This window comes from Tachyglossus aculeatus, chromosome 23, assembly GCF_015852505.1.
Source record: "Tachyglossus aculeatus isolate mTacAcu1 chromosome 23, mTacAcu1.pri, whole genome shotgun sequence".
Classification (NCBI taxonomy): Eukaryota; Metazoa; Chordata; class Mammalia; order Monotremata; family Tachyglossidae; genus Tachyglossus; species Tachyglossus aculeatus.
Genome location: NC_052088.1, coordinates 38,481,191 through 38,501,051, shown reverse-complemented (window position 1 = coordinate 38,501,051; position 19,861 = coordinate 38,481,191). Strand labels below are relative to the sequence as shown.

At 49.0% G+C, this 19,861-nt stretch overlaps 2 protein-coding genes across 3 annotated transcripts in view; one reads left to right on the top strand and one right to left on the bottom strand.

Moving 5' to 3' along the window:
- The window catches only part of SGTB (small glutamine rich tetratricopeptide repeat containing beta), a 42,331-nt gene extending 31,201 nt beyond the window's left edge, over positions 1–11,130 (bottom strand). Inside the window, exons 1-2 of one of the 2 annotated variants that reach the window (XM_038765794.1) lie at positions 11,097–11,130; positions 6,933–7,063 (exon numbers count right to left, since the gene is read on the bottom strand). In XM_038765794.1, the coding sequence (XP_038621722.1) occupies positions 6,933–7,032 (100 nt within the window). In that variant the 5' untranslated portion in view covers positions 7,033–7,063; positions 11,097–11,130. Of the gene's footprint in view, positions 1–6,932; positions 7,064–11,096 lie in introns of those variants that run through there. The other variant, XM_038765795.1, reaches the window with a different exon arrangement.
- Positions 11,131–11,698: 568 nt separating this feature from the next.
- NLN (neurolysin) overlaps positions 11,699–19,861 on the top strand; it is a 77,048-nt gene continuing 68,885 nt past the window's right edge. Inside the window, exons 1-2 of the mRNA XM_038765923.1 lie at positions 11,699–11,909; positions 19,180–19,439. Of these exons, the coding sequence (XP_038621851.1) occupies positions 11,869–11,909; positions 19,180–19,439 (301 nt within the window). The 5' untranslated portion in view covers positions 11,699–11,868. The remainder of the gene's footprint in view (positions 11,910–19,179; positions 19,440–19,861) is intronic.

Below are 19,861 nucleotides of genomic sequence, written 5' to 3'. Positions count from 1 at the left end.
TGAAGACTGTGAGCCCCGGTTGAGATAGGGACTCGGTCCAACTTGATTAACTTATATAATAATAATAATGATAGCATTTATTAAGCACTTCCTATGTGCAAAGCACCGTTCTAAGCGCTGGGGAGGTTACACGGTGATCAGGTTGTCCCACGGGGGGCTCACAGTCTTCATCCCCATTTTACAGATGAGGGAACTGAGGCCCAGAGAAGTGGACTTGCTCAGAGTCACACAGCTGGCAACTGGCGGAGCCGGGATTTGAACCCCTGACCTCTGACTCCAAAGCCCGGGCTCAGAGAAGTGGACTTGCCCAGAGTCACACAGCTGGCAATCGGAGGAGGCGGGATTTGAACCCCTGACCTCTGACTCCAAAGCCCGGGCTCAGAGAAGTGGACCTGCCCAGAGTCACACAGCTGGCAATTGGTGGAGGCGGGATTTGAACCCCTGACCTCTGGGTTCTAATCCCGGCTCTGCCACTTGTCTGCTGTGTGACCTTGGGTAAGTCACTTCACTTTTCTGGGCCTCAGGTACCTCATTTGTGCAATGGGATTGACCCCTTCTAGACTGTGAGCCCGCTGTTGGGTAGGGACCGTCTATATATGTTGCCAACTTGGACTTCCCACGCGCTTAGTGTGGTGCTCTGCACACAGTAAGCGCTCAAAAAATACGATTGAATGAATGAATGAATGAATAGCTCTCTTCCTCCCTTCAAGTCCCTACTGAGGGCTCACCCCCTCCAGGAGGCCTTCCCACACTGAGCCCCCTTTACCCTCTCCTCCTCCCCATCCCCCCCGCCCTACCTCCATCCCCTCCCCACAGCACCTGAATAGATGTTTGTACTTCCCAAGCGCTTAGTCCAGTGCTCTGCACATAGTAAGCGCTCAATAAATACGATTGATGATGATGATGATGATGATGACTCCGAGGCCCGGGCTCTTTCCACTGAGCCGCTGAGCTGCTTATATCTACCCTGGAGTCCCTGGCACATAGTAAGCGCTTAACAAATACCCCCACCCTGCCCCTCAAAAAGATATTGTGCGGTTACTGTGTGCCGAACACTGTATTAGGTATTTGGCAGAGGACAATACGGTAGGTTTGGTAGACGTGAACCCAACCCAATCTGGGCCTTCCCTCCTTAGACTTGGAGTTCCTTGACAGGAATCCTGGGCCTTGTTCCTTGAGCGATGGGGTGTCCCGTTGGAGACCCCAGCCGGTGCTCGGCGCCCAATCCGGACCACCGAGGCACTGCAGCACCGAGGCAGCGTGGCGCAGTCAGTGGCTGGAGCAAGGGTCACGGGTTCCAATCCCAGCTCCGCCACTTTTCTGCTGCGTGACCTTGGACCAGTCACCTTCACTTCTCTGCGCCTCATCTGTAAAACGGGGATTAAAACTGGAGCCCCACGCGGGACAGGGACTGTGTCCAACCCGATCTGCTTGCATCCACCCCAGTGCTTAGTACAGTACCTGGCACTTAGTAAGCACTTAAATATCATAATCATTATTATTACTATTATTACACCGACCCCTTGCTGGGAGCCTGGGAAAATACGACGGATGTAAAAGGCACCATCCCTGCCTTTAGGGACCCTCTCGTCTTTGAAATCACGGGACAGGGACTGTGTCCAACCCGATTTGCTTGCATCCACCCCAGTGCTTAGTACAGTACCTGGCACTTAAACATCGTAATCATTATTATTACTATTATTACACCGACCCCTTGCCGGGAGCCTGTGAAAATATGACATATGTAAAAGGCACCATCCCTGCCTTTAGGGACCCTCTCATCTTTTTCAATCAAATTGAAATCATACACATGAAAAGGGTCTGGAGACATCAACTATTTGACAGAGTTTCATAATGCTGGGTAAAGCAGTCAGAAGACTCCTATTTCTGGCAGAACGTCTCACCAAAAATAGGATCTGATACTTCAGTGAAAATGTGCGACTGGGTTTTCTCAGCCCGTGTTCCCCTAGAAGCACCAAATCCCCTTCTGAAAGAGAGCCCTCTCTGCTGAAACGACGGCAGGGTACAGTGCTCTGCACATAGTAAGCGCTCAATAAATACGATTGATTGATTGATTGATTGTTCCCCAGCCACGGAGGCCATCCCTCCTCTGGACCTCCCAACGATCTTCCTTCCTTCTCCTGGTTAAACCAGAGAGAGAGGCTCAAAAGGGCCTGATTTCAGCACACCAGTTGCTAACGTGCATTTTTTTTTATGGAATATGTTAAGCACTTACTAAGTGCCAGGCATTGTACTAAGCACTGGGGTGGATACAAACTGATCAGACTGGACCCAGTCCATGTCTGACAAGAGGTTCACGGTCTTAATCCCCATATTACAGATGAAGTGAAGCAGAGGAGTGAAATGACTTACCCAAGGTCACACAGCAGACGAGCGGCAGAGCCGTGATTAGAAACCAGGTCCTCTAATTCCCAGGCTTGGGCTCTACCCATTAGGCTGGGCTGCTTTTGACAGCAGCATGGGACTGGCAGCTAAAAGACCCGGCTTCCAGTCAATCAATCAATCGTATTTATTGAGCACAATCGTATTTATTGAGCGCTTACTGTGTGCAGACTGGCTCTGCCGCTGACCCGCTGAGCAAATCTCTCGACTTCTTGACTGTGACTTCTTGAAAATCTCCCCCTTCTAGACCATGAGCCCACTGTTGGGTAGGGACCGCCTCTCTATGTTGCCAACTTGGACTTCCCAAGCGCTCAGTCCAGTGCTCTGCACACAGTAAGCGCTCAATAAATACGATTGATTGATTGATTGACCTTTGTTTCCCCATCTGTAAAATGGGGAGGGGAAATAACCCTTCCTTCTCATTCACTTGCAGGGATGTTGTCAGGATGAAATGAGATAATGGAGGAGAAGCTTTGGAAAAATAACAGGTAATACAAAGTCACAGGATTTATTATTATTACTATTATTATAGTAATAATAATCAATCAATCGTATTTATTGAGCGCTTACTGTGTGCAGAGCACTGTACTAAGCGCTTGGGAAGTCCAAGTTGGCAACATATAGAGACAGTCATCATCATCATCACCATCAATCGTATTTATTGAGTGCTTACTGTGTGCAGAGCACTGTACTAAGCGCTTGGGAAGTCCAAGTTGGCAACATATAGAGACAGTCATCATCATCATCATCAATCGTATTTATTGAGAGCTTACTGTGTGCAGAGCACTGTACTAAGCGCTTGGGAAGTCCAAGTTGGCAACATACAGAGACAGTCCCGACCCAACAGTGGGCTCACAGTCTAAAAGGGGGAGACACAGAACAAAACCAAACATACTAACAAGATAAAATGAGTAGAATAGATATGTACAAGTAAAATAAATAAATAAATAATGACAGTGATAATAATAGTAATATAGTAATAATTTATTATTATTATTATAGCTTTCCTGATGTTTGAACCACTCTCACCCAGTCAGACAGCAGTGACCTCTGGAGCCCCCCAAGGGTTCCCACCCACCCACTGGGTGGTCCACCGCTTTCTCTCCTTAGAGGAAAGGTGGTGCAGAATGGAAGATGAGCCGGTTTCTTGTTATAATTCATCCTGGCTATTGCCCCAACCCCCTCTCAGGTCACACCCGGAGAGTTTCCAGTCCTCTACCAGTCTTGACTACGGGAGGGAGAGTCAAGCAGAGGCCTACCCACTCCATTCCTAGCTTGGCAGTGGCTGGCGAGTGGAAGCCCATCGGCTACAAGTCAAAACTCACCCGTGACGGGCAGCGGCGGCCCGGGAGAGAGTCAAAGGCCGTGACTCAAGTTTACCGCACGGGAGGCGGCAACGGTCAACCGCTTTTGGGTTTCGACCAAGAAAACTCTATGGATCCACGACCAGAACGAACGCGGGTGGAGGCGGGACGTTCTGGGAGCGATGTGTCCGTGGCGTTGCTATGGATCGGAGATGACGACAGCGTAAGACACGACTGCCCCAACGCCATAATTAAATCTGATAAGCAGGGAAGCCAGCCACCTGCCACGTCCCACGGCCGTTTGCACGAAGGAAGACGACCTCAAGAAAGCGTGGGACATTGCCATGAGAACAATCCTCCACAGCACGTGGGCAGTCTGCCGAACCCTAAATTGATAGGACAATTCCAATCCTTTTAGGGGCAGAGGGTATTCACGAGGGAAGAGACGGGGAAGGAGGGTGAGACAGATGGAGAAAGGGGGACATTCCCCTTTAGTTGCTTTCTATATTGCTACAGCGCAAACCACACAACATCGGCACAAATCACCCAAACCTTCATGACTCTGTGGGTCTATCTCGCCGCCGACCTCTCGCCCACGTTCTGCCTCTGACCCGGAATGCCCTCCCTCCTCATATCTGATAGACATCATCATCATCATCATCAATCGTATTTATTGAGCGCTTACTATGTGCAGAGCAATGTACTAAGCGCTTGGGAAGTACAAATTGGCAACATATAGAGACAGTCCCTACCCAACAGTGGGCTCACGGTCTAAAAGGGGGGAGAACAAAACCAAACATACTAACAAAATAAAATAAATAGAACAGACAATGACTCTCCCCAGCTTCAAAGTCTTATTGAAGACACACCACTTCCAAGAGGCCTTCCCCGTCTAAGCCCCTCCTTTCCTCTTCTCTCACTCCCTTCTGTATGGCCCTGATTTGGTCCCTTTCTTCATTCCCCCTCCCGGTCCCAAAGCACCTATATACATGCCTGTCATTTATTTATTTCTATTGTCTGCTCCCCCCCAGCTAGACTGTAAGCCCGTTGTGTGCAGGGAGTGTGTTTATTTTTGTGCTGTAGTCTCCCAAGCACTAAGTACAGTGCTCCGCAAACAGTAAGTGCTCAATAAACACGATCCAAGGAATGAGAAGCAGTGTGGCCTAGTGGGAACAGCATGTGCCTGGAAGTCGGAAGGACAGAGGTTCTAAACTCATGTCCTAATCACAGCTTTGCCACTTGTCTGCTGTGTGTGACCTTAAGCAAGTCAATGAACTTCTGTGGGCCTCAGTTCCCTCATCTGTAGGATGGGGATTAAAACTGTGAGCCCTACGTGGGACAGGGACTATGTCCAACTGGATTAACTCGTATCTACCCCAGCGCTTAGAACAGTGCCCGGCACATCGTAAGCGCTTAACAAATATGATTATTTTGATGACGAAGAATGAGTGCCATTTCTGGATCAGCACCGGTCCATCCGACTCAGAGACACCACGATGTCCTCCTGTATAACAACCTCTCCGCCTCTCCCCTCTTTATTTCTTTCTCTTCCTCAGGGAGCCAGCATGCGCTTAGTACAGTGCTCTGCATACAGTAAGCGCTCAATAGATAGCACTGATTGACTGACTCTCCATCAGTGAGCCAGCATGGACCATCCAACATTCCTGACTCTCCCGTCTCCATCCCTGACTCTCCTCCAGTGATCCAGGATGAACCACTCATCTACAGATCCATCCAAACCCCTGTGGAACCTGCTAGTGTTTCTGGCTGTGGGAATGGATTTAATGTTTTCACCCCTTGTTGGGTGAAAAGAGTTTCACCGTGCTGGTTTTGAATCTGCCATCTTGGCTTTGGTGATGAGGGTTTTCACGAACAATGAGGCTGTTTTGCCCTGACAGTACCCTTCAGGAATACTAATTTCAATCCTGTCCCCTTTCAGTCTGCCTTTCTCCAGACTGAAGAATCCATAATCTTTCTTCCTATAAAAGCATCTCAATCGCTCTGATCATCTCGGTTACCATTCTCTGTCCCTTCTTCAGCCCTATTTCCGGAACCCAGCAAAGAAATCGCCAACCTGAGTCTCCACGGCGTGGTCATTTTCCTACCTGAGCCATTTTTCCAAGGAAGATTTTTACCGGTCTCCTTGCAACTTTCCCTAACAGTCTTGAAAATCTGGCAAATCGGATGGCTTGGTTATAAATTGGGTCCGTCTCTAAGAAGCTTTGATTTGCGCAAGAGAAACTGTCATAACAAGTGAAATGTGTTTATTCTGCCCTAAACTCTGGTTCACATTACACTCAGTTCTCCCAAAACATGGGCATTATGTCCTGACATTAAGGAAAAGTCTCAGCTCCACAGCACTTATGTACATGTCCATAATTTAACAATATTAATGTCCGTATCCCCCTCTAGACAATGAGCTCGTTGGGTCTACCAACTGTATTATGTTGTATGCTCCCGGGTGCTTAATACAGTGTCTGCACCCAGTAAGCGCTCAATAAATACTATCGATTGAACCCTCAAGTTGGCATACGCGTGCCTTGACCAGTGCCACAGATTTACAGATTCTAGTTTTTAAGCACTCCGTCATCCGCATACCCATCGTCACATTCTCTTTTCCTTTCTAACTGTAAATTATTTTGTGTCTTTTCCCAACTCAACTATAGGCTCCCTGAGGCCAGGGATTGTATTTCCTAACTCTATTGGACTCTCCCAGCGCTCAGTCCGGTGCCCTGCAACCAGTATGTGCTCAAGAAACACAACCAACTGACATCGCTGTGAGCCCGTTGGGTGGGGATCGTCTCTATATGTTGCCAACTTGTACTTCCCAAGCGCTCTGCACACAGTAAGCACTCAATAAATACGACTGAATAAATGAATCACGTTCTAGCCAGAAAGTCGCGCAGTGGAAAGAACATTCCCAATTCCTCTACCCAAAAACACTTAGCCAAAGCATATGCTATAGAAGAACTTGACCGTCCCTTCTTGGAAGGCCAACAAAACGTTCGGGGTTTGCCCAAATGGAAACCTGTGGCACGACAGGATACGTCCGCTGCCTGATTCCAAATTGCGAGCCCCCTGAGGTCCCCGCCTGAGTATTCCTTCCCGGCGCTTAGTCTGGGGCTCCGCACACAGCAAGCCCTTCATAAATACAATGACCACCTGTTGAGAATCCCGAGGCAAACCACTAAAAGACAGCCGGAGACGGGATAGGCCGTGAATTACCTTCCAAGCTCTCTTGTTCGTCGGAAGTGTAGCTGCCCATCTGGCTCTGCTCCCGGAGGAAATGGACGACGGCAAACACCAGGCGTTTGACGGATGACATTTTACCAATCTTCAGGAGGACTTCCCCTACGCTAAGAAAGACGGAAAGATTACTTACTTTTCCTGTCTGATGCCCCCTCTATGCACCCTCTCTGATAAAAACCAAATCGTGCTTGAAAATCACTTGAACAGGCATCTGAGGATTTCATCATCACAGGGGAACTCGAAGCTTAAAAGAATAATTTACTGAATTTCTTTCCTAACCTGTAAGCGCTTAACAAATACGATTATTTTGATGATGAAGAATGAGTGCCATTCCTGATTTACATTTGGAGGCCAGCCAGGTCTTTTCCTGTCTGATGCCCCCTCTACGCACCCTCTCTGATAAAAACCAAATCGTGCTTGAAAATCACTCGAACAGGCATCTGAGGATTTCATCATCACAGGGGAACTCGAAGCTTAAAAGAATAATTTACTGAATTTCTTTCCTAACCTGTTCCGATATACATTTGGGGGCCAGCCAGGTCACCGAAGCCTTTCTCAAGGCAGCATAATTAAAGCGTGCCTTTGGGGCTGGAATTTGGCCCCTCTCTTCCAACAGGAAGACCTAGCTCTGGGGACTATTTAATAATAATAATAATAATAATAATAATAATAATAATAATAATAATAATAATTATAATAATAATGGCATTTGTTAAGCGCTTACTATGTGCAAAGCACTGTTCTAAGAGCTGAGAAGGTTACAAGGCGATGTCCCACGGGGGGCTCACAGTCTTAAACAGATGAGGGAACTGAGGCCCAGAGAAGTGACATGCCCAGAGTCACACAGCTGACAATCGGCGGAGCCGGGATTTGAACCCATGACCTCTGACTCCAAAGCCCGGGCTCTTTCCACTGATTTCTGCCTCAATATGCAGAACGCCGTGCCCTCGGCACAAACCCGAGATCAACAGCTTTCTGCTGACTCAGAAGGTGACTGGCATGGGGCATCACCTCGATTTTGAGCGTAATTACTTTGACAAAAATATCGATAAACTTTCAGGTATTTTTTTTTTTTAACAGGATGGGAAATGGTCACCGTCTGTGCTTTGGGAAGGCCCCTCAATTCCAACAGGTAAAAGAATAGGATGTGATGCTCGTGAGGGGCCAGGAATGTGTCTGCCACCTTACATACTGTACTCTCCCAACCATCATCATCATCAATTGTACTTATTGAGCGCTTACTACGTGCAGAGCACTGTACTAAGCGCTTGGGAAGTACAAATTGGCAACATATAGAGACAGTCCCTACCCAACAGTGGGCTCACAGTCTAAAAGGGGGAGACAGAGAACAAAACCAAACATACTAACAAAATAAAATAAATAGGATAGATATGTACAAGTAAAATAGAGTAATAAGCGCTTAGTGCAGTGCTCTGCCCCCAGTAAGCCCTCAATAAATACGACTGACTGACTGATGAAGACGGCAAGCCCGTAACAGTACCAATGTCTGATCATCGATCAACCCTATTTGAGCACTTACTGCTCGGGAGAGTCCCGGCCCAGGACGAGCTCACTGTCTAGAAGGAGAGGCAGACATTCATATAAATAAATAAATCACGGATATGTACACAGCAGTCGGGAGAGTCCCTGCCCAGGACGAGCTCACGGTCTAGAAGGAGAGGCAGACATTCATATAAATAAAAAAATCACGGATATGTACATAGCAGTCGGGAGAGTCCCTGCCCAGGGCGAGCTCACGGTCTAGAAGGAGAGGCAGATATTCATATAAATAAATAAATTACAGATATGTACATAAGTGCCGTGGGGCTGAGGAAAGGGAGACTCCAGGGAGCTGATCCTAGGCTCTTCCTGACGTATTTACATAACTGCCTGAATCCCTCCACTGTAAACACCGCCATATCTTCCACCTCTCTCCCTCCCCTCCGGCCCTAAAAGGATGCCAGGGATGGCAAGATCTTCGCATCGGATGGGGTCAACGGCTCCTGCCAAGGTGATGCCCACCCCCCCTCTGCTCTTAAGGGATCAAAACAGGAGACGTGGCTCCATGCCAACTGTCTCGGTGGCCTCTCCTTTCCCCGACACCCATCCGGCCCGCTCTCCCGGATCCCTAATTCATAGATTCGATCGTGTTAATCGAGCAGAGCGTTGTGCTAAGCGCTTGGGCAAGTACCATACAACAATTAACAACAGACACATCAATGGTAGGGCTGTGGTACCCACGACCCCTGGACCGTGGTATCCAAGGGGGGGAGGAAGGACCAGCTCCAGGGGGGCAGGAGGAGGGGCAGAACGGGCTCTAGGGAGGCAGGACAGCGTGGCTTAGTGGAAAGAGCCCGGGCTTGGCAGTCAGAAGTCGTGGGTTCTAATCCTGACTCCGCCACCTGTCTGCTGTGTGGCCTCGGGCAAGCCACTTCACTGGGCCTCGGTTACCTCATCGGTAAAACGGGGATGACGACTGCGAGCCCCACGTTAGACAACCTGATTACCTTGTGTCCAGCTCAGCGCTTAGAACAGTGCTTGGCACACGGTAAGCGATTAATACCTTTTTTTCCCCTTCTAGACTGAGAGCCTGTTGTTGGGCAGGGATTGTCTCTATCTGTTGCCGAATTGGACTTTCCAGGCGCTTAGTCCAGTGCTCTGCACATAGTAAGGGCTCAAGAAATAGGATTGAATGAAGGAATGAAAGGACCGGCTCCAGGGGCGAAGGCCTGGTGCGGGGGGGGGGTCAGGAGGAGGGCAGGAGGAGGGCGGGGGTCCCCGGGGAGCTTGGAGGGGCAGATGGGGCTCCCCATCAGCATGGCTCAGTGGAAAGAGCCCGGGCTTTGGAGTCAGAGGTCATGGGTTCAAATCCCGGCTCCGCCAATTGTCAGCTGTGTAACTTTGGGCAAGTCACTTCACTGGGCCTCAGTTATCTCATCTGGAAAATGGGGACCAAGACTGTGAACCCACACAGTGGGACAACCTGATCACCTTGTAACCTCCCCAGCGCTTAGAACAGTGCTTTGCACGTAGTAAGTGCTTAATACATGCCATTATCATTATTATTATCCCCGGGCTGCGGGGCATGGGGAGGAAAAAGACGAGGAGGAAGAGGAGGGGGCGGAGGAAGAGGAGAAAGATGAGGAAGGAGCAGGAAGGAGAAGGGAGGAGGGAGAGGAGGAAGGAGAAGGAAGAGGAGGAGGGAGAAGGAAGGAGAAGGAAGAAGAGGAGGAGGGAGAGGAGGAAGGGAAGGAATAGGAGGAAGAGAAGGAATAGGAGGAAGAGAAGGAAGCGGAAGAAGGAGGAGGTAGAGGAGGAGGACGAAGATAAGGAAGGAGAAGGAAGGAGGAAAAGGAGGAAGAGGAGGAAGGAGAAGGAAGAGGGGAAGGGAGAAGGTAGAGGAAGAAGATGAAGAAGGAGGAGGAAGAAGAGGAGGAGAAGGAAGAGAAAGGAGAGGAGGAGGAGGAGGGAAGGGGAAGAGAAGGAAGGAGAAGGAAGGAGAAGGGAGGAGGAGGAGGAGGAGGAAGAGGAGGGGGAAGGAAAAAGAGGAGGAGGTAGGGGAGGAAGATGAAGGAGGAGGAGGAAGAAGAGGAGGAGAAGGAAGAGAAAGAAGAGGAGGAGGAGGGAAGGGGAAGAGAAGGAAGGAGAAGGAAGGAGAAGGGAGGAAGAGGAGGAAGAGTAGGGGGGAAGGAAAAAGAGGAGGAGGAGGAGGAGAAGAGGAAGAGAAGGAAGAGGATAAAGAGGAGAAGGTAGGGGAGGAAGATGAAAAAGGAGGAGGAAGAAGAGGAAGAGAAGGAAGAGGAGAAGGAAGAGAAAGAAGAGGAGGAGGAGGGAGGGGGAAGAGAAGGAAGGAGAAGGGAGGAGGAGGAGGAAGAGGAGGGGGGAAGGAAAAAGAGGAGGAGGAGGAGAAGAGGAAGAGAAGGAAGAGGATAAAGAGGAGAAGGTAGGGGAGGAAGACGAGAAAGAAGAGGAGGAGGAGGGAGGGGGAAGATGAGGAGGAGGAAGAGGAGGGGGGAAGGAAAAAGAGGAAGAGGAGAAGAGGATAAAGAGGAGAAGGTAGAGGAGGGAGGAAGAGGTGTGAAGATGGCCCCAACGGTGTCCCACTTAGGGCGGCAGCCCCGGGCGGGGCCGGCTCCTTACCGGGCGGCGGAGGAGGAGGAGGAGGAGGAGGAGGAGGAGGCGGCGGAGGAGGAGGAGGCGGAGGAGGAGGAGGAGGCGGAGGCCCCTGAGGCGCGGCGGTCCCTCACCTCCGGCCCCACAACCAGACCGTTGAGCCCACAGCTCGCGACCCCCGCACGGACCCCAGGCGCATGCGCCCTCACCCGCCCTCCCCTCAGGGCCGCGTCGCGCGCCCCCGGCCCGGCCCCGCGCGCATGCGCCTTCACCCGCCCTTCCCTAACGGGCGCGTCGCGTGCCCCCGGCCCGGCCCCCCGCTCCTGCGCCCTCACCCGGCCTCCCCTCAGGGGCGCGTCGCGCGCCCCCGCCCAGGCCCCGCGCGCGTGCGCCTTCACCCGGCCTCCCCTCAGCAGCGCGTCGCGCGCCCCCGGCCGGACCCCGCGCGCATGCGCCTTCCCCCTCCCTTCCCTCAGGGGCGCGTCGCGCGCCCCCGTGCCGGCCCCTCGCGCATGCGCCCTCACCCGGCCTTCCCTCAGGAGCGCGTCGCGCGCCCCCGGCCCGGCCCCGCGCGCATGCGCCCTCCCCGGGCCTCCCCTCAGGCGCGCGCGGCCGGCACGTGGGGGCCTGAGGAGAGGACGAGGAGGCGCCTCCCGCCGCAGCGGAACCATTCACTCATTCAGTCAGTCTGTCATTCATTCATTCAGTCGTACTTATTGAGCGCCTACTGTGTGCAGAGCACTGGGCTAAGCGCTCGGGAAGAGCAGCGGCAGCAGGGCCGGCCGTGCCCGCCCTCCTCATGCTCGCCCGGGGCATCCCGGCGCTGCGAGGCCTCCACAGGTACAGGCCCGACGCCCCCTCATTCATTCATTCATTCTTATTTATTATTAATTTATTAATGTATATTAATTTTTATTTATTTTTATTTCGTTTTTATTTATTTATTCACTCAGTCAATAATAATAATGTTGGTATTTGTTCAGCGCTTACTATGTGCTGTGTACTCTGTACTATGTACTCCTTCCCTTCCCCACAGCACCTGTATATATGTATATATGGTTGTACATATTTATTACTCTATTTATTTATTTATTTTACTTGGACATATCTATCCTATTTATTTTATTTTGTTGGTATGTTTGGTTTTGTTCTCTGTCTCCCCCTTTTAGACTGTGAGCCCACTGTTGGGTAGGGACTGTCTCTAGATGTTGCCAATTTGTACTTCCCAAGCGCCTAGTACAGTGCTCTGCACATAGCGCTCAATAAATACGATTGATGATGATGATGATGATATATGTTTGTACATATTTATTACTCTATTTATTTTATTTGTACATATCCTATTTATTTTATTTTGTTAGTATGTTTGGTTTTGTTGTCTGTCTCCCCCCTTTTAGACTGTGAGCCCACGGTTGGGTAGGGACTGTCTCTATGTGTTGCCAATTTGTCCTTCCCAAGCGCTTAGTACAGTGCTCTGCACATAGTAAGCGCTCAATAAATACGATTGATGATGATGATGATGATTAAGACTGTGAGCCCCCCCCCCCCGTTCCTCTCCCCCTCCTCCCCCTCTCCATCCCCCCGTCTTACCTCCTTCCCTTCCCCGCAGCACCTGGATATATGGATAGATGTTTGTGCATAATAATAATAATGGCATTTATTAAGCGCTTACTATGTGCAAGGCACTGTTCTAAGCGCTGGGAAGTTACAAGGTGATCAGGTTGTCCCACATGGGGCTCACAGTCTTAATCCCCATTTTACAGACGAGGTCACTGAGGCCCAGAGAAGTGAAGTGACTTGCCCAAAGTCACCCAGCTGACAGTTGGTGAAGCGGGGATTTGAACCCATGACCTCTGACTCCAAAGCCCATGCACTTTCCACTGAGCCACGCTGCTTCTCTATTTTTTTTATTTGGATGGCATTTATTAAGCGCTTACTATGTGCAAAGCACTGTTCTAAGCGCTGGGGGGATACAAAGTGATGAGGTTGTCCCACGTGGGGCTCACAGTCTTCATCCCCATTTTACAGATGAGGGAACTGAAGCCCAGAGAAGTGAAGTGACTTGCCCAAAGTCACACAGCTGACAAGTGGCGGAGCCGGAATTTGAACCCATGACCTCTGACTCCAAAGCCCGTGCCCTTTCCCACTGAGCCACGCTGCTTCTCTATTTATTACTCCATGTATTTATTTATTTATTTTACTTGTACATATCTATTCTAGTTATTTTATTTTGTTAGTATGTGTGGTTTTGCTCTCTGTCTCCCCCTTTTAGACTGTGAGCCCACTGTTGGGTAGGGACCGTCTCTATATGTTGCCAACTTGGACTTTCCAAGCGCTTAGTTCAGTGCTCTGCACACAGTAAGCGCTCAATAAATACGATTGATTGATTGATATTTGTTCAGCGCTTACTATGTGCAAAGCACTGTTCTAAGCGCTGGGGTATTCATTCATTCAGTCATACTTATTGAGCGCTTACTGTGTGCAGAGCACTGGACTAAGCGCTTGGGAAGTCCAAGTTGGCGACATATAGAGATGGTCCCTACCCAACAGCAGGCTCACAGTCTAGAAGATACAAGGTGATCAGGTTGTCCCATGGGGGGCTCCCAGCCTTCATCCCCATTTTCCAGATGAGGGAACTGAGGCCCAGAGAAGTGAAGTGACTCACCCAAAGTCACACAGCTGACAAGGGGTGGAGCCAGGATTAGAGCCCATCACTTGAGAAGCAGCGTGGTTCAGTGGAAAGAGCACGGGTTTGGAGTCAGAGGTCGTGGGTTCAAATCCCTACTCCGCCACATGTCTGCTGTGTGACCTTGGGCAAGTCACTTAACTTCTCTGAGCCTCAGTTCCCTCATTTGTAAAATGGGGATTAAGACTGTGAGCCCCACGTGGGACAACTTGATCACCTTGTATCCCCCTCCCCAGCGCTTAGATCAGTGCTCTGCACATAGTAAGCGCTTAACAAATGACATCATTATTATTATTATTACAGGGTAATCAGGTTGTCCCACGAGGGGCTCACAGTCTTCATCCCCATTTTACAGATGAGGGAGCTGAGGCCCAGAGAAGTGAAATGACTTGCCCAAAGTCCCACGGCTGACAAGTGGCAGAGCCGGGATTTGAACCCACAGCCTCTGACTCCAAAGCCCCGGGCTCTTTCCACTGAGCCACGCTGCTTCCCATTCATTCAATCTTATTTATTGAGTGCTTACTGTGTGCGGAGCACTGTACTAAGCGCTTGGGAAGGACAAGTCGGGAACATATAGAGACGGTCCCTACCCAACAACGGACTCACAGTCTAGAAGGGGGAGACGGACAGCAAAACAAAACATGTAGACAGGTGTCAAGCTTATAATAATGACGGTATTTGTTAAGCGCTTACTATGTGCCAGGCACTGTACTCAGTACTTTCATTCATTCCGTCGTATTTATTGAGCACTTACTGTGTGCGGAGCACTGTACTAAGCGCTTGGGAAGGACAAGTCGGCCGCCTGTAGAGACGGTCCCTACCCAACGACGGGCTCCCAGTCTAGAAGGAGACGGATGACAGGACAAAACATGTGGACAGGTGTCAAGCTTATAATAATAATAATAATAATAATGGCATTTATTAAGCACGTACTGTGTGCCAGGCACTGTACTCTCTACTTTCATTCATTCCATCGTATTTATTGAGCACTTACTATGTTCGGAGCACTGTACTAAGCGCTTGGGAAGTCCGAGTCAGCCACCTATAGAGACGGTCCCTACCCAACGACGGGCTCCCAGTCTAGAATGGGGAGACAGATGACAAATCAAAAGATGTGGACTGCTGTCAAGCTTATAATAAGGACCATATTTGTTAAGCGCTTACTACGTGCCAGGCACTGTACTCTGTACTTTCATTCATTCCATCGTATTTATTGAGTGCTTACTTTGTGCGGAGCACTGTACTAAGCGCTTGGGAAGAGCAAGTCGGCCACCTATAGAGACAGTCCCTACCCAACGACGGGCTCCCAGTCTAGAAGGGGAAGACAGACAACAAAACAAAACATGTGGACAGGTGTCAAGCTTATAATAATGACCATATTTAAGCGCTTACTATGTGCCAGGCACTGTACTCTGTACTTTCATTCATTCAGTTGTATTTATTGAGTGCTTACTATGTGCGGAGCACTGTATTAAGCGCTTGGGAATTCCGAGTCGGCAACCTATAGAGACTGGGGGCCCTATAGACCGGCTCCCAGTCTAGAAGGGGGAGACAAACAACAAAACAAAACATGTGGACAGGTGTCAAGCTTATAATAATGACGGTATTTGTTAAGTGCTTACTATGTGCCAGGCACTGTACTCTGTACTTTCATTCATTCAATCATATTGATTGAGCGGTTACTGTGTGCAGAGCACTGGACTAAGCGCTTGGGAAGGAAAAGTCGGCAACATCTGGAGACGGTCCCTACCCAACAAGTCTAGAAGGGGGAGACATACAACAAAACAAGTAGACAGGTGTCAATACTATCAGAATAAATAGAATTATAGCTATGTATTCCTTCATTCAGTCGTACTTATGGAGCGCTTACTGTGTGCAGAGCACTGTACTAAGCGCTTGGGAAGTACAAGTCGGCAATTATATAGAGACGGTCCCTACCCAACAATGGGCTCACAATCAATCAATCAATCAATCGTATTTATTGAGCGCTTACTGTGTGCAGAGCACTGTACTAAGCGGTTGGGAAGTACAAGTCGGCAATTATATAGAGACGGTCCCTACCCAACAATGGGCTCACAATCAGTCAATCAATCAATCGTATTTATTGAGCGCTTACTGTGTGCAGAGCACTGTACTAAGCGCTTGGGAAGTACAAGTCGGCAATTATATAGAGACGGTCCCTACCCAACAATGGGCTCACAATCAATCAATCAATCAATCAATCAATCAATCGTATTTATTGAGCGCTTACTGTGTGCAGAGCACTGTACTAAGTGCTTGGGAAGTACAAGTTGGCAACATATAGAGACAGTCCTTACCCAACAGTGGGCTCACAGTCTAGAAGAGTGGGCTCACAGTCTAGAAGGGGGAGACACACAACAAAACAAAACATGTAGACAGGTGTCAAAATCGTCAGAACAAATAGAATTAAAGCCGTATGCACATCATTAACAAAATGAATAGAATAGTAAATTTGTACAAGTAAAATAAGTAGAGTAATAAATCTGTACATGTAGAGAGAGAGGTGCTGTGGGGAGGGGAAGGAGGTAGGGCGGGCGGGGGGATGGAGAGGAAAAAAGGGGCTGAGTGTGGGAAGGCCTCCTAGAAGAGGTGAGCTCTCAGTAGGGATTTGAAGGGAGGAAGAGAGCGAGCTTGGCGGATGGGCAGAGGGATTGGGGGCATTCCAGGCCCCGGGGAGGACGTGGGCCGGGGGTCGATGGCGGGACAGGCGAGAGCGAGGTACGGTGAGGAGATTAGCGGCGGAGGAGCGGAGGGTGCGGGCTGCGATGGAGAAGGACAGAAGGGAGGGGAGGTAGGAGGGGGCGAGAGGATGGATGGACAGCCTGGAAGCCCAGGGTGAGGAGTTTTTGCTTCATGCGAAGGTTGACAGGCAACCCCTGGAGATTTTTGAGGATGACAGGCCATCACTCTTCCCACCTTCAAAACCTTATTGATAATAATAATAATTTTGGTATTTGTCAAGCGCTTACTATATGCCAAGCACTGTTCTAAGCGCTGGGGGAGATACAAGGCAATCAGGTTGCCCCACATGGGGCTCGCAGTCTTAATCCTCATTTTCCAGATGAGGTCACTGAGGCACAGAGAAGTGAAGTGACTGGCCCAAGGTCACCCGGCTGATAAGTGGCGGAGCTGGGATTAGAACCCATGACCTCTGACTCCCAAGCCTGCGTTCTCTCCACTGAGCCACGCTGCTTCTCTTGATTATTAAAATCACATCTCCTCCAAGGGGCCTTCCCCGATTAACCCCTCTTTTCCCTGAACCCCTCTCCCTTCTGTGCCTTCTATGCATTCGCATCTGTGTGCTTTAAACACTTAATAATAATAATAATAATAATGATAGCATTTGTTAAGTGCTTACTCTATGCAAAGCACTGTTCTAAGCACGGGGGGGATACAAGGTGATCAGGTTGTCCCACATGAGGCTCACGGTTTTAATCCCCATTTTACAGATGAGGTAACTGAGGCTCAGAGAAGTTAAGTGACTTGCCCAAGATCACACAGCAGACATGTGGTGGAGCTGGGATTCGAACCCATGACCTCTGACTCCAAAGCCCGTGCTCTTTCCACTGAGCCACGCTGCTTCTCTACTTGATATCCACCCTATCCTCAGCCCCACAGCACTGACGGACAGACCCGTGATTTATTTATTTTAATATCTGTCTCTCCCTCTAGGCCGTAAGATCCTTGAGGCCGTGAACATGCCTGAAGTGCTCAGTACAACCCTCTGCACACAGTAAAAAGCTCAATCAATCAATCAATCGTATTTATTGAGCGCTTACTGTGTGTAGAGTACTGTACTAAGCGCTTGGGAAGTACAAGTTGGCAACATATAGAAAATACCATTGATCATTTGACAGAAGAGAGAGTAGAATATCCTGCAGGATTACTGATGATTTTTTTTAAAATCTTTAGAGAATTGAGCCAATTTAAACATTCAAGTAGTAACTCTTGCCGCATGTTTCCAAGGGAAGAGTGAAGTTAGAAAAAGTCCCATTGGCATAATGAAATGTTTAAATTGTGGTTTTCCTTAGGATGAGGGTGAATATTAATTATTCAGGAGCCGGTATTGATTGCATTTTTGAAACAACATTTATTTTGGTGTGTCCTTGGGTCTCACTTGTACTTCCCAAGCGCTTAGTACAGTGCTCTGCACACAGTAAGCTCTCAATAAATACGATTGAATGAAATGAATGAATGAACTTGGCTTCATTTGGTGAGGATTTAATCAATCAATCAATCGTATTTATTGAGCGCTTACTGTGTGCAGAGCACTGTACTAAGCGCTTGGGAAGTACAAGTTGGCAACATATAGAGACAGTCCCTGCCCAACAGCGGGCTCACAGTCTAGAAGGGGGAGACAGAGAACAAAACCAAACATATTAACAAAATAAAATAAATAGACTAAATATGTACAAGTAAAATAAATAAATAAATAGAGTAATAAATCTGTACAAACATATATACAACTTGATCACCTTGTAACCTCCCCAGCACTTAGAACAGTGCTTTACACATACTAAGCACTTAATAAATGCCACTATAGAGAAGCAGCATGGCTCAGTGGAAAGAGCACGGGCTTTGGAGTCAGAGGTATATATGGAGTCACCTGTATATATGTTTGTACGTATTTATTACTCTATTCATTTTATTTGCACATATTTATTCTATTTATTTTATTTTGTTAATATGTTTTGTTTTGTTCTCTGTCTCCCCCTTGTAGACTGTGAGCCCACTGTTGGGTAGGGACCGTCTCTATATGTTGCCAACTTGGACTTCCCAAGCATTTAGTCCAGTGCTCTGTACACAGTAAGCGCTCAATAAATACGATTGAATGCATTAGCTTAGTACAGTGCCCGGCGCATAGTAAATGCTTAACAGAAAAGCTAACAGTCTAGAGGGGGAGACAGGTGGTAATATGAATAAACAATTTACAAAGAAACCTCATGGGTGGCTTACGTTTTTCTGTGCTGTGAAAGTCTGCTGGGAAGGTGTTTTTTATTCCAAATCACCTGTGAAAACAGTTTACAGGTGTTGGCGGATCTGGAGAAGCAGCGTGGCTCAGTGGAAAGAGCCCGGGCTTTGGAGTCAGAGGTCATGGGTTCAAATCCCGGCTCCACCAATTGTCAGCTGGGTGACTTTGGGCAAGTCACTTGACTTCTCTGGGCCTCAGTTCCCTCATCTGGAAAACGGGGATGAAGACTGTGAGCCCCCGTGGGACAGCCCGATCACCCTGCAACCTCCCCAGCGCGTAGAACAGTGCTGTGCACATAGTAAGCACTTAATAAATGCCATCATAAAGAATCAGCTTGGAAATCTCCATTGGACTAAAAAAAACGTACCTTTCTCACCCACGAGTTGTTGCCCAGGGATGTTCATTGCAGTCCTTTGTCCGATCCCTTTCAGAGCCGGCGGTTCCACGTTCCTACTAAGAATGACGCTAGGACGAGGCAGCCCGGCCAGCCTCCAGGTGATTTCTTCCCGTTCGGCGGCCAGCGGGAACTTCTTAAAATGGGACCTCACCCCTGAGCAGATCGAGGCCAGAACTGAAGCCCTGATTGTGCAGACCAAGCGGGTGTACGACACCGTTGGAAGGCTGGATATCGACCAAGTCACCTATGAAAACAGTTTACAGGTGTTGGCGGATCTGGAGGTGAAGTATGCAGGTGAGGGGAGGAACGAAGTAGGAGAGAGGAAGGGTTCCTCTCTCGGGGTGACACAGGAGCATCGTCTGCCTTGGTCTCGTAAAACGTCTGGTCCATTTGACAGCCACGACAGTGCGGGTAACTGTGGTTCAGGGTGGCTGAATAATCATCCCGGAGCGCAGTCCCTCCTCTCAGCTTTGGCCCGGGGTGGATCTTTCCGGCCCATCTCTCATCTTTGTTTTGTTCTCTGTCTCCCCCTTTTAGACTGTGAGCCCACTGTTGGGTAGGGACTGTCTCTATATGTTGCCAACTTGTACTTCCCAAGCGCTTAGTACAGTGCTCTGCACACAGTAAGCACTCAATAAATACGATTGATTGATTGGTAGACAACCCATGTCGAAGACATGAGTTCTTAAGGACCAACTTCCACCTGCCTAGACCTG